Source organism: Chiloscyllium punctatum, chromosome 2, assembly GCF_047496795.1.
Source record: "Chiloscyllium punctatum isolate Juve2018m chromosome 2, sChiPun1.3, whole genome shotgun sequence".
NCBI classification, from domain to species: Eukaryota; Metazoa; Chordata; class Chondrichthyes; order Orectolobiformes; family Hemiscylliidae; genus Chiloscyllium; species Chiloscyllium punctatum.
This window is the reverse complement of record NC_092740.1, coordinates 63,568,733-63,583,984: the sequence shown is the minus strand read 5'-3', so window position 1 is coordinate 63,583,984 and position 15,252 is coordinate 63,568,733. Positions and strand designations below refer to the sequence as shown.

Genomic DNA, 15,252 nt, shown 5'->3' with positions numbered 1-15,252 from the left:
TAGATTAATTCCAGCATGTGTGGATAATGTTTTAATCTAAATATTTAAGACTTGACTATTAAACAATTGTGTTGATTTGTTTTTGTTTTACTGGGTCAAAAGAACTGAATTGATGCCCAAAAAACTCATTCAGATGAGTTTAGAATATCTTTCACATTGCCATTTCTGATACTAGGAAACAATAATAACATAATCATAGGTTAAATATAACAAATTATGTTTGTAAATGATGGAAGCTGTATATTAATAGAATGTGGGCAGAGTTGGCAAGTGTAGCACTCATTACATCCCTATTTACACTGAGGTGTGGGCTGCTTTACCGAATCATTATTCACGAATCACTTTTATGTGTTTGAGTGGTTTACTAAGCTGCTTCAGGACGTACGTTGGTGTGGGATTCGTATCAGTTAAGAGGGGCAGGTTTCTGTCCCTGAAGGGTTTCCGTGAGCCAGTCGGATTTTGTTTAAATGCAGTTTGGCAGTTCCACAGTCACTTTTTCATTTTTACACATGCTAATTTTTAGTTTCACAACTTTCAGGTGAGGCAGTATTTTAGTTGTAATGTCACTGGATTTGGAAACAATCCATAAGCCCAGGATAATGGTGTTGAGACCAAAATAGAAATTGCTAGAGCAGCTCTCAGCAGGTCCAACAGCATCTGTTGAGAGAAAACAGAGTCAACATTTTTGAGTCCAGTGATACTACTTTAGAACCTGGTTCTGAAGAACTGGACTGGAAATGTTAACTCTGCTTTCTGTCCCCAAATGCTGTTGGACTTGCTGAGTTTCTCCATCAATTTCTGTTTCTGTTTAGTGTCTTCAGCATCTACAATTCTTTGTTTTATTTTAATGTTCTGGCAACTTGGATTAAAATCCTACCTTGGAAGTTGATGGAATTTAAATTAGATTTATAAATTTGGAAATTAAAGAAAAAGAGAGTGCCTGTAATAGTGACCTTGGTACCCTGGTTGAATGTCATAAAAACCCATCTATTAGACGTAAGAACAGAAGTAGACCATTCAGCCCATTGAGTCTTCTCAGCCCTTCAGTGAGATCATGGGCTGATCTGATCATCCTCAACTCTACTTTCCTGCCTTTTCCCTATAACCCTTGATTCTCTTGCTGATTAAATTTGTTCTTGTCCTTTAGGAAGGAAATCAGATTACTGAGGTATAACTCAATGAAACCTATACAATCATCTTGACGATTTGCTTATTGATATTCAAAGCAGTGGCATGCATTTTTATGATCAGTTTCATTGTAACTCTTAACAGGGAATATGAGTAAAAATGCAATATCCATTTATGAATTTGAAATTAATGTAATTATAATGTGGCAGACTTTGGTGAGATTAGCCATTGTCTTTGTAGAACATTCAATTGATTGTGTTTACTTATTTATTAAAAGGCATGCAGGTCTCTTGTTTGAATTACTTTCTGATTTTTTTGTTTTCCTAGCATTTGATCCGTAATAGCGGGAAGCTGATACTGTTGGACAAGCTGCTTTGTCGACTAAAGGAGCGAGGCCACAGAGTTCTTATCTTCTCTCAAATGGTTCGGATGCTGGATATTTTAGCAGAATATTTGAAATGCCGACAGTTTTGTTTCCAGGTCAGTATTCCCACTCTGGATTTATAAACTGCTGGGAAAAGTTCACACATGAATGTTGATGACAGTACATTTGATCATGCATGCTACTCCTCTTCAGACACGTGGGATTTTGTATCAACAGCAGTAGATCAGAACTAGAGAAAAATCAACTGATAAGTTCCTGCTTGGGGCTAGGTGTGGTATTAGTGATATAGGTGCAAGTGCAGAATCGAAAAAGGATTTCCAAAGAGGGGAATTATTTGCAAATAAAAAAAGCGACCTTAAATGTTGCGGCGTGTTTGGAAGTGCATTTTAAAAGTGTTATTGTCAAAATCTATCAAATTTATTATTGGTACGAATGTTGAAAATCTTAAATTACCTGTTTGCTGACAGTCTTGAATTGCAGCAGATTGTTAGTGGCATTGGTCATAAAGATTGTGCCTGAGCTCATCTGGGCTCTGAGCTAAGAAGTACACAGAGGGAAAACAAATTAACCTTGAGTTACTATTGCAGTGATCTAAGTACTTTACAAGCATTGAAATAGGTCCGAAGTATTGCAATGTTGGAGAATCCATTGGAAAGGTGCAGAGCAGATTTACTGGAAGTGTTTCAGGGATGAAGAACTTCAGTAATATGGAGCAACTAGTGAACTTGAGGTTGTTTCCCTTAAGTGTAGGAAAGGAAGTTAGGTAAAGTTTGAGAGTTTTGGGAGGAAATTATTTGCACTGCCGTGAAGGTCAGTAACTGAAAGAAAGATGTATAAAGAACTGGAGAGACTGTTAGTTTATTTTTATGCAGTGTTAAGGTGATCTGGAATGCACAGCTGAAAATCCAATGGAAGCAGCTCTATTTATCACACTCAAAAGAGAATTGAACAAATACTTGAAGAGGAACTGTTTTCCAGCCAGTTGGAGAGGCCACTAAATACAGAGCATCTTAACTCGTGTCACTTAATTCTCTGAGCCTTATTCTGTTTTTATTCTGCCTAAGGATCACTGTTGTGAATGACAAAAACTCATTTTAAAGTGCATTGTAATAAGTGCGTACCATTTATTTGCAACAAGTTCGTGTTTTACAGAATTCTTGTAGTTACACCACTTTATTTTAGGTAATCAAAGTGAAGAGTTTGCGAGTTTTTTTCTAAGCACCAATTTTCTCTTAAACGTTATTTTTCCTGTTTTAATATGTGAATCTCCCATCACAAACCAAGCGTATGGTCAAGTTAATTGAAAGGGTCAGACTATTGTATGGTCTCTATTCTGACATAAGAATGACAGAGAGGTTGCCAGTACATGTTTGATCTAAAATTAGGGATTAGAAGTAAAGTGGGAATTTTTATAGCTTGTTGCATTCATGAACACTAGGCTGCTCTTTCTTTGAGCTCGTGTTCTAAAGGTATGAAATGATATTCACTTCCAACTTCAAATCCAGACTTATTTCATAGCCATTGTACAAATTGGTTGTAATAAGTTATTACTGTTCATTCAGTTAATCAAAAATTGCTCTGTGTAACATTGACTATGTCATGTTCAATCGAGTTTTTATTTCAATATGAAACCAGTTAGGTTTGAGAATTCAAAATAAACAAAAACAGCTATGGCTAGCACAACTCTGTGGAGACAAAACAGAGTTAATGTTTCAAGTCCTGTGACTCTTCTGAAAGATGGCGCTAGACCCAAGTTTCTACATCAATTTCTGTTTTAATTTGCCTCAAATGTCCAATATCTGCAGTTCTTTGTTTTACTTTAAGTTTGAGAAATAGTTAGTAAGCCTTTGAGCCAGTTATCCTTTTGCATCCTTAATTTATGTTCTGTGCAGCAGATTAAATTGAATGATCTACAAAGACAAATGGCACTGTCCATCAGCAAAGGACAAATCTGTAGGATATAGTTATTTTAAGTATTTTCTGTATTTTGCTATAGTATGCCACACAGTAATGGTGACTATTTTTCTCTCTCAGCGACTAGATGGATCTATTAAGGGCGAGTTAAGGAAGCAAGCGCTGGACCATTTCAATGCAGAAGGATCAGATGTAAGATATAACGTGTGTGTGTGTGTGTGTGTGTGTGTGTGTGTGTGTGTGAGAATATGCATGGGATAGTAAGAAGTAAACATTGAGTAAGAAATAAAGAGAATGCCTGTGCTTGAATCCCAGGGCAAGAGTCTGTCCATTTTGTTCAGCTGTGAATTACATGATCATGTCTCGGCTGTTTGAGAGATAAACGATGCACATCATTGAATCAATGCAGTTTTTTTTACAAGACAATTGGACTCGCACAACTTTACTGAGAGGCAAACCCATGGCTCAGTTAATCCTCCATTCACTACCGATTGTGAACAGAGAGAAATAATTAGTCAAAGGAAAGCAATAAATGGATGAAGGTGAGGGAGAAGAGGATAGGTCACGGGCGCTGATGAACGGCTCCGGAGGACGGTGCTGAGTTGGAGGCTTGGGACTGGGATAATGTGGGAGGCAGGGAAATGAGGAAGCTATTGAAATCCACTTTGCAAACACACAGGATCAGGGTCCCAAGGCGGAATATGAGACGTTCCTCCTCCAGGCGTTAGTGATTAGGGTTAGGTGTGGAGGAGACCCAGGACCTACATGTCCTTGACACAGTGTGAGGGGGTGTTGAAGTGTTCAGTCATGGGGGGGTGGGGTTGGTGGGTGTGGGTGTCCCAAAGATGTTCTCTGAAATGATCCACAAGAAGGCATCCTGTCTCCCCGATGTAGAGGAGACACATTGGGTGCAACTGATAGAGTAGATGACTTTGGGAGAGGTGTAGGTGAATTTCTAACGGATGTGGACGGAGATGAGGGGAGTGGTGTGGGTGCAGGTTTTGCATTTCCTGCGGTGGCAGAGAAAGCTACTAGGAGTGGGGTGTAGGCTGGTGGGGGGTGTGGACCTGACGAGGGGGTTGCAGAGGGAATGGTCTTTTGGGAACACTGGTAGGGGTGGGGAGGGAAATATATATCTGGTGGTGGGATCTGTTTGGAGGTGGCAGAAGTGGCGGAGAATGATGTGATGTATGTGGAGTTTAGTGGGCTGGAAAGTGAGGACCAGTTCTGTCCTTGTTGCATTGGGAGGGGTGGGGTTCAAGGGCGGCGGTGTGTGAAGTGGAGGAGATGCGCTGGAGGGCATTGTCAACCACGTAGGAAGGGAAAAGGCGATCTTAGAAGAAGGAGGCCATCTGGGACATTCTGAGGTGGAATTGGTCATCCCGGGAACAGATGCGGCAGAGGCGGAGCAATTGGGAATAAGGGATGGCGTTTTTACAGGAGGTAGGGTGGGAGGAGTTGTAGTCTAGGTAGCTGTGAGAGTTGGTGGGCTTGTATATATCTGTGGTTAGTCGGTTGCCAGAGACGGTGATGGAGAGGTCCAGGAAGGGGAGGGAGGTTGCTGAGATGGTCCAGGTGAGTTTGAGGTTGGGGTGGATGTATTGGTGAAGTTGATGAACTGTTCAACCTCCTTGTGGGAGCATGAGGCAGTGCCAATACAGTCATCAATAAAGCGGAGGAACTGGGGGGTGGTGCACATATCTGACAAACAGGCAGGCATAGCCTGGTTCCATCTGGGTGCCCTTTGGTTTGGAGGAAGTGGGAAGATTGTAAGGAGAAGTTGTTGACCACCTCAACTGCCAATCCATGACCACCTGACGCCTGGAGGAGGAATGCCTCATATTCCACCTTGGCATCCTGCAACCACATGGGATAAATGTGGACTTCAACAGCTTCCTCATTTCCCCTCCCCTCACACTATACCAGTCCCAAGCCTCCAATTCAGTACCGCTCTCCGGACTGTCCATCACTGGCCCCCTCTGACCTATCACCTTCTCCCTCGCCTTCATCCACCTATTGCTTTCCCAGCTACCTCCACCACTCCCCCCATTTATCTCTCAGCCCCTATCCACAAGCCTCATTCCTGATGAAGGGCTTATGCCCGAAACGCCGATTCTCCTGATCCTGGGATGCTTCCTGACCTGCTGTGCTTTTCCAGCACCGCATTGTTAACACTGATCTACAGCATCTGCAGTCCTCACTTTCTCCATATGAAAGCAATCCCACATACCTCCACAAAGATCCATCCAAATTGTTTAAAGGGTAGTTTCTAGCAAATAGCAGGATACTGAAATATCTACTTCTAATATAGTGGCAGGAGAAATAAGACAGGAAAGAATTCTATCTTAATGTTGATTTGTCCATCAAGACTGTGCTAACTCTTTGAGAGAGCTATCTAATTAGTTCTACTTGCTTTCCCTTTCTCTATTACCAAATTTTCTCCTTACAGTTTTATTTAATACCATTTGAAAATGCTTATTGAATCTGCTGCCACCACTCTCTTCAGGCAGTGCACTCAAAATCCTCAAATTGCTTCAGTAAACAAATTTCTTTTTTTAAACCTTTAATTCATTTCCTAGTAACCTTAAATTTGTTACTTTTCATCATTGGCCCATCTGAATTGGATAAGTCTTTCTAAGCTATTCCATGAAACCTCTCCGCTAAATCTCTCCTTAACATTTCTACGCTGAGAACATTGCAAGTTTTTCTAATCTTTCGATGTAACTGAAGTCTTTCATTCTTGGTATCATTCGAGTAAATTTCCCCTGCATTATCTTAACAAAGTGTCTTACCAGAAGTGGACTCTAGTTGGCTCCTGAGACCTAACCACTAATTTACATTGTTTATAAATGTGAATATTCTGTTCCTTTATAAAGTAAATACGTGCACCCCAGTCATTCCAATATTCTGAAATTTCCTTCAGTGAGACCTTCCTAACCATCTTCCAAGTGATTATCAGACATCCTGTACCTATTTGATCCAGCTTAATGAAATAATCAGAACTAACTTGATATTTTTGTAACCCACAAGAATCAAACACATGCTTTTCATAAACAGTCTTGTCAGAGCAGGTATTGAATTGGGTACTTGTTGTGTCTGTATAAAACAATCCCAGATAAATCACTTGCAAGTTGCTGATGTTACTTTTTTACGGAATGACAGTTCTATTCAGCAACTTGCATACATCTGAGAGATGGATGGTGAGAGATTATTTGGATACGTTCATAAGAGCTATTAAAGTAAACGTAATTGATTTTTTAATTATGTTTCAATATTGCAGAATTCTGCAGATATAGTATTTGTCAATTTGTGTGTTATTTCCACATTGTATATAAACATTTGTTGAAATGTTGAGAGAGCGCACAATCAAATGTCTAACCAATTGTTCAAACTGGAGAAGAAAATGTATGAATATCCATTTCCCTTTTTGTTGTGTTTGTGAGCTGTTGTGAAGAATCTGCTTTTGGGATTTGTCTCCTTTTGACCACAGGATTTCTGCTTTCTGCTATCAACCAGAGCAGGAGGGTTGGGTATAAACCTGGCATCTGCAGACACTGTAGTTATTTTCGATTCAGACTGGAACCCACAGAATGATTTACAGGCACAAGCAAGAGCTCACAGAATTGGTCAGAAAAAGCAGGTAATTAAATTTCTTTTCTGTCGGTCACACTATAGTGGAATTTAATTTTTAACCATGCTGAATGTAATTTTAACTTTTAACATTCTTCACAAAGACTGACTTTACACTTTCTCTAATTTTAAAAAGGCTTACTCCAAGTTCAGAGCAGTTTTATCAAAGATGAAATATTTTCTGAGACTTGAATGGTATACCTGAAAGAATCTTGCTCACCAACATCCTTGTAAATATAAAGTTTGATTTTAAAAATTAATCTGAGGATATAATGTACATAATACATCTTTTCAGGTTAATATATATCGGCTAGTTACAAAGGGAACAGTGGAAGAAGAAATCATTGAAAGAGCAAAGAAAAAGATGGTGCTGGATCACCTTGTTATACAACGAATGGATACAACAGGGAAAACTGTGCTACATACTGGCTCCAATCCTACAAAGTAGGTAGCTACATTTTCCTGTGAAGTATCATTTATGGTCCAAGAACGATTAGCTAAAAGAAGTCATTTATTATTTGACAACTCCATGAGTATCTTGCCTTTGATTCTTTGCTGTTAATATCTCTGCTTTAACAGTTCACCTGAGAAAAGAAGGGATTTTCCATTCTGACAGTTTCTTGAAGCCCAATTGTAGTGTATAATATTTCTTGACTCAAGTTGCCTTTATTCTTTTCAACTTTGTTACAGATGTATAATATGTACTGTCGCCCTGAACCTACTTCTCCTAATATTTTGGAAACCCTTTCATTGTTTTATTTTTGATTTTGGAAAATAAATACGTAAGTTTAACACAACATAAATGTTTAAACCACACTGAGTAATAAATAGTTTTTGGGCAGAATCCAAAAGCAGTGTCAAATGAAAATTTAGTCTTCTCTGAGTATCTTGCCTTTTATTAATAGAGGGATAGAGTTCCAGAACCATGAGGTTATGCTGCAGCTGTACAAAACTCTGGTGTGGCCGCACTTGGAGTACTGTGTACAGTTCTGGTCACCGCATTATAAGAAGGATGTGGAAGGTTTGGAAAGGGTGCAGAGGAGATTTACTTGGATGTTGCCTGGTATGGAGGGAAGGTCTTACGAGGAAAAGCTGAGGGACTTGAGGCTGTTTTCGTTAGAGGGAAGAAGGTTGAGAGGTGACTTAATAGAGACATATAAGATAATCAGAGGGTTAGATAGGGTGGATAGGGAGAGCCTTTTTCCAAGTATGGTGACGGCGAGCATGAGGGGGCATAGCTTTAAATTGAGGGGTGATAGATATAGGACAGATGTCAGAGGTAGTTTCTTTACTCAGAGTAGTGAGGGTAAGGAATGCTTTGCAACGGTAGTAGATTTGCCAACTTTGAGCATGTTTAAGTCGTCATTGGGTAAGCATATGGACGTACATGGAATAGTGTAGGGTAGATGGGCTTCAGATTGGTATGACAGGTCGACGCAACATCGAGGGCCGAAGGGCCTGTATTGCGCTGTAACGTTCTATATTCTTACATGGCAGTGTGGTAAGTGAAGAAGTAATAAAGAGGATTGATGAGGGCAGTGCATTAGACACGACCTATATGCACTTTAGTATGGTGTTTGACAAAGTTCCCCATGGGAGACTGGTTAGCAAGGTTAGATCTCATGGAATACAGGAAGAACTAGCCACTTGGATACAGAACTGGCTCAAAGGTGGAGGGTGGAGGATTGTTTTTCAGACTGGAGGCCTGTGACCAGTGGAGTGCCACAAGGATCAGTGCTGGGTCCACTACTTTTTGTCATTTTTAGAAATAATTTGGATGTGAGCCTAAGAGGTATAGTTAGTGAGTTTGCAGCTTACACCAAAATTGTAGGTGCAGTGGAAAGCGAAGAAGGTTACCTCAGATTTCAGTAGGATCTTGATCAGATGGGCCAATGGGCTGAGAAATGGCAGATGGCAGTTTAATTCAGATAAATGCGAGGTGCTGCATTTTGGGAACGCAAATCTTAGCAGGACTTATACACTTAATGGTAAGGTCCTAGGGAGAGTTGCTGAACAAAGAGACCTTGGAGTGCAGGTGCATATTTCCTTGAAAGTAGAGTGACAGGTAGATAGGATAGTGAAGAAGGTGTTTGGTATGCTTTCCTTTATTGGTCAGAGTACTGAGTACAGGAGTTGCGAGGTCATATTGCAACTGTGCAGGACATTGGTTAGGCCACTTTTAGAATATTGTATGCAGTTCTGGTCTCCTTCCTATCGGAAAGATGTTGTGAAACTTGAAAGGGTTCAGAAAAGATTTACAAAGATGTTGCCAGGGTTGGAGGATTTGAGCTATAGCGAGAGGCTGAACAGGCTGGGACTGTTTTTCCTGGAGCATTGGAGGCTGAGGGGTGACCTTATAGATGTTTATAGAATCATGAGGAGCATGGATAGGATAAATAGGCTGTCTCTTCCCTGGGGTGGGGGAGTCCATACCCAGAGGACATAGGTTTAAATGAGAGAGGGGAACGATATAAAAGAGACCTAAAGGGCAACGTTTTCACACAGAGGGTGGCAATTGTATGGAATGAGCTGCCAGAGGAAGTGATGGAGGCTGGTACAGTTGCAACATTTAAAAGGCATCTGGATGGGTATATGAATAAGAAGGGTTTGGAGGGAATATGGGCCGGGTGCTGGCAGGTGGGACTAGATTGGGTTAGGATATCTGGTCGTAATGGAGGGGTTGGACCGAAGGGTCTGTTTCTATGCTGTGCATCTCTGACTCTAAGTCACTGGAGCGGTAATTCAATGATTCTGTCATCATGCTAATTGATGGAGTAAAAAATGATGATCAAAAAACTATTGTCATAAAAACCATCACCTTTGGGGAAGGACATTTGTCGTCCTTGCATCCTCTGGGTTATTTGTGACTCAACAGCAGTATCACAAAAGTGTCCACCATACAGTCTTTCTGGGGATGAAGTCCTGCCTTCACATTGATAATACCCTCAGTTGTGTTGTGTAGCAATGTCAGAGTGCTAATTGCAATGGGATTTGAACAGATCTAGCAACTTGAGACTGGGCATTCATGAGGCATTGTGGGCCATCAAAAGCAGCAGAATCATACTCCAACTCAATCTAAAACCTCATGGCCTGACATATCCCCCAGTCAATCATTACTGTGGAACCAATGAATCAACCCTGGTTCAGTGAAAAGTGCAGGCAGGCATGCCACGAGCAGCATCACACATTCCTAAAAATGTAGTCAACCTGGTAAAGTCAGTAAACAGGGCTACTTGCGTGTTGACCAGCATGAGCGAAGCAAGCTCACAACCACATCCAGCCATACTTAACTTCAGTAAGGCCTTTGATAATGTTCCACATGGTAGGCTGTTGGAGAAAATGCAGGGGCACTAGATTTAGGGTGATTTAGCAGTTTTGATTAGAAACTGGCTTTCTGTAAGAAGACAGCGCATGATGGTTGATGGAAAATATTCAGCCTGGAGTCTGGTTACTAGTGGTGTTTCACAAGGATCTTTTTGGGACTACTGTTTGTCATTTTTATAAATGACTTGGATGCAGGCATAGGTGGAGTAGTGGACAGTGTGGAAGAATGTTGCGGGGGACTTGGATAAACTGCAGAATTGGGCTGAGGTGTGACAAATGGAGTTCAATGCAGATAAATGCGAGGTGATTCACTTTGGGAAGAATCACAGGAAGACATAATACTGAATCAGTGGAAAGATTCTTGGTAGTGTGGATGTGCAGAAGGATCTTGGAGTCCATGTACATCGATCTCTGAAAGTTGCCACCCAGGTTGATAGTGCTGTTAAGAAGGCATACGGTATTCATTGGTAGAGGGATTGAGTTCAGGAACCGTAATGTCATGCTGCAACTGTACAAAACGCTAGTGCGACCTCACTTGGGTGTATTGTGTGCAGTTCTGCTCACCCCATTACAGGACAGATGTGGAAGTATTGGAAAAGGTGCAGAAGAGATCTACCAGGATGTTGCCTGGTTTTGGATGGAATGTTTTCTGAGGAAAGTCTGAGAGACTTTGGTCTGTTCTGATTGGAAAGAAGAAGTCTTAGAGGGGATTTGATAGAGACCTATAAGATGATCAGAGGATTAGATAGGGTAGACAGTGAAAATCTTTTTTCCTAGGATGATGTCAGCTTGTATGAGGGAGCAAAGCTACATATTGAGGGGTGATAGATTTAAGAAGGATGTCAGAGGCAGGTTCTTTACTCAGAGAGCGGTAAGGGGTGGAATGCCCTGCCTGCCAATGTAGTTAACTCAGCCATATTACTGAAATTTAAACAATCCTTGGATAAGCACATGGATGGTGATGGGATAGTGCAGGGGGCTGGGCTTAGATTAGTTCACATGTCGGTGCAACATCGAGGGCCGAATGGCCTGTTCTGTGCTGTATTGTTCTATGAATGCTGGTATGCAGTTTAACAAGTCACTGGAGGCTTCACAAATAGCCCATCCTCAATGATGGAAGAACCGAGCATGTCTGTGCAAACAGTAAGGCTGAAACATTCACAATAATCTTTAATTGAGAGTGTGGTGCCAGAAAAGCACAGCAGGTCAGGCAGCATCTGAGGGGCAGGAGAATCGATTTTCCTGCTTCTTGGATGCTGCCTGACCCACTGTGCTTTTCCAGCACCGCACTCTTGACTCATTTCTCTAGCATCTGCACTCCTCACTTTCTCCACAATAATCTTTAGCAATCAACGCTGAGTGGATGATCCAACTTGGTCTCCTGCAGTGGTTCCCAGTAAAACAGATACCAGTCTTCAGCCCATTCAGGTTATTCCACATGATATCAAGAAACTGTTGGAGGCACTGGGTACTGCAGCGGTTCATGAAGGCAACTCCCCACCATCTTAAGGGCATCCTAGGCTGTCCTATGTGGGGGAACATAACTTTCAGCATTAACCCTGTCAAGCCCCTTTAGAATTCTATATGTAGCAGCCAGTAAGAAGACAGTTATCATTTGTTGATTGATGGATTGTGAATGTTACTGACAAACTCAGCATTTATTGCTTGGCCCTCAAAACATCTGACGAGATGGGTGTGCGCTATTATCTTGAATCATCGCTGTTTGTATGGTGAAAGTGCTTCTACTCTGCTGTTAGGAAGGGAGTTTTGTGTTGATGAGGAGCAGTGATATATATGGAAATGTAGAAAATAGGAGGTGAGACTATTATGTCTATTGAACCATCTCTGCTACTCAACACGACCATAGCTGATCCTCTCTCTCACCACCAGACTCCCACTGTTCCCTTACCCTTGGCACCTTTAAACTCTGCCAATCTATGTTATTTTTCTTAATGTATTTATTGATTTTGCCTCCATATCTTCCTATGATAGGGAATTCCACAGGCTCACCACCCTCTGAGTAATATATTTTTCCTCATCTCTGTGGGAAATGGCCTATTGCATATCGTGAGATGGTGACCCCTTCGAGACACCCCCTCCAGCCCCACTCTGAGCAGCAGCATCACTGGTTTGTTTTGTCCAGCCCTGTCAAGAGTTTTGTACATTTCAATGAGGTTCCCTTGCATTCTTCTAAACTCCAGTGCATACAGGCCCAGTTGACCTGCACTTTCCTCATACATCAAAATTGCTACCTCAGAAATTGGTCTGGTGAGCATCCAGCATTTTCTCAAAGGCAAGATGTTATGCTAGCTGGCTTATAATTTCCTGTTTTGTATCTCCTGCTTTGGATGGGAACATTATGTTCGCGATTTTCCATTCTGCTGGGACCTTTTGTGAATCTAGGAACCTTTGCAAGATTACAATCAATGCATCAGTGTTTCCATAATCATTCCTAGGATGCAGGCCATCCAGTCTAGAGACTTGTCAGCCTTTGGTTGCATTAGTTTCTCTCTCTCTCTGCCTCATTTTTGCCTTTTGATTTTCTACTATTCTTGTGATGTTTCCATTGTCTTCTACTCTAAGGACGTATACAAAATAATTGTTCAGAGTCTCTCCCATTTCCTTGTTTCACATTATTAATTATCTAATATTTAGATTTCTCTCTCTGGTCAAGAAAATAACTGTGTGGAAAGCCTGCTCTCAAGCATGGTAGCACCGGAAGATCAATTGCCAAACTGCAGGTTACTCCAACACTGCTTATTTTTTTCACACCTTAACAAAGGAAACCCAAGTTTCAAAGATCCTTGTTTGAAAATTTAATATTCTATTTAAAGTTTCTCCTTAAAGTTTAACCAACACAACGCTATAGAGCATCTGTTAAATGGATTACATTTCAAAGCTGCTTATGACAGTCACAACATTGTCACTAGGGTTTCAGAGAGAGCTAATGGGTGTGTAAAATGTTTGTACTGTACCAACTGGACTATGGGAAGCATCTAAACCTTTATAAAAATCTTTCAAGTACATAAAATTATAGTCAAACTTTATGACTCTCTGTGGGAGGCAATGTTGAGAGCAATTTTATGACTTAGCAGTACCATACAAAAGTAAAATGCATTCCAAGCTGGTGCCTGAAACTGCAGCTACTATTATCGTACACTATTAAAAAAAAAAGTGATTTTAACACATTTGATTCTACAATGCTTCCCTGTCACTGTAGCACAGATAGTAAAATGAGTTCTGACCAAACATCAATTAACTTTTGTGATAATTCAATACAATTCTGCAGAATTATATTTTCTTTGAAATATATTACAGATCACTATAAGCATAACTTATTATTAATATAACATGATGTTATCATGTTATTGGGGTGATAATTGAGACATGAATTTGTCTCCCAGCACAATTGTTGAGGACTTGAAATTCAAATAATGAAATAAATTAGAATAAAGCAGCTTTGTATCAGCAATAGCAGCCACATGACTGCCAGTTTGTCATAAAACCCAACTGGTTCACAAGTGCACCTTAGCAAAGGAAACCAGTTATTACGCTGTCTGACTCTGAGGTGCTTATATGTCGACAGGAATGTGTTTGGCTTTAATGCTGCTCTGTTGCTGGTTGATGCTCGAATTCTTCTGGAATTGCTGCTTTCCTATAGCCTATCAGTCAGGTCAGCATGAGATTAGGTCACTTTGTCACTTTCCCACAACTGATGAGCAACATCAGGAACCTTGTTTGAAGCTTCCTCTCCTTTAGCACATGTAAATGAAGATGTAATTCCGCGTCAGCTGTTGATAGTTGTACCTGTCTGCTGACTTTGCCACTGGTTTAGGTTTGAAAGTAGTATCAGCAATTCTTGAAATTTGAAATGTTCAAATGGAACTAATATATATTCAGTCGAAAGAGTTTCAAAGCAACAAGTCAAATATGGACAAGCTTGCTAATTACTAACTGCAGTTACTCAGCTGATGTATAGTGCTTCTCCACATTGGATATCATTTGGAAGTAACATTTAGAGTATCAAGAGCAAATAATGTCCTCTGCATGGCAACTTCAGCATGCAGTATTAACCAGGTTGGCCAAGGCTTGATAAGTAAATTGGTGGTGGCTGGGAAGAGAATAAACAATGGTGGAAAGAAACCTACTTGATTTTGTCCTTGCAAATCTACTTAATGTATCTGATTGTGACAGCATTAGTAGGAGTAACTTACATTGTGGATGCAGAAAAGCAGTTCTGCAGTAACTTACATTGTGGATGCAGAAAAGCAGTTCTGCAGTAACTTACATTGTGGATGCAGAAAAGCAGTTCTGCAGTAACTTACATTGTGGATGCAGAAAAGCAGTTCTGCAGTAACTTACATTGTGGATGCAGAAAAGCAGTTCTTCCTCCCCTCTTTCTCAAATTTATTGCTAAATCATTGAACCTTTGTCCCACGTTCTTGTGCTGTCAGGTATCAGAAACAGAATGTCATTGCCAACCTAGTCTAAATCTGTCATAATCTTGTACACACCTATTAAATCTCTGCCCCTCTGTTGTAAAGAGAACGTTCCACTTGATTGGCATCCTATCCACCATCATCCCCACCAGCACACAGAGACCAGCAGTGTGTACCACTTTCAAGTTGTGCTGCATTAACTTGCCAAAGTCCCTTGGAATCACAGAATCCCTACTGTTTAGCCGACCTAGGACATCTAATATGCAGAAGGATAAGAGCAGCATAACATGGCAATACTATCACCTGCAAGTATCCCTCCAAGCTACATATCCTCCTGACCGGAAGCTATGATGCGTTTTTTTTTTCACTCATCTGCTCAAAATCCCGGAATTCCTTTCCCAGGAATTAGTTGTGTGACAGTTCAAGAAGGCA

General features: G+C 40.8%; 1 protein-coding gene across 2 annotated transcripts in view; it reads left to right on the top strand.

The window, feature by feature from the left end:
* chd1 (chromodomain helicase DNA binding protein 1) overlaps positions 1–15,252 on the top strand; it is a 187,965-nt gene that overhangs the window by 130,896 nt on the left and 41,817 nt on the right. For both annotated transcript variants that reach the window (XM_072583580.1, XM_072583589.1), the window contains exons 17-20: positions 1,456–1,608; positions 3,548–3,619; positions 6,918–7,067; positions 7,353–7,501. In XM_072583580.1, the coding sequence (XP_072439681.1) occupies positions 1,456–1,608; positions 3,548–3,619; positions 6,918–7,067; positions 7,353–7,501 (524 nt within the window). The remainder of the gene's footprint in view (positions 1–1,455; positions 1,609–3,547; positions 3,620–6,917; positions 7,068–7,352; positions 7,502–15,252) is intronic.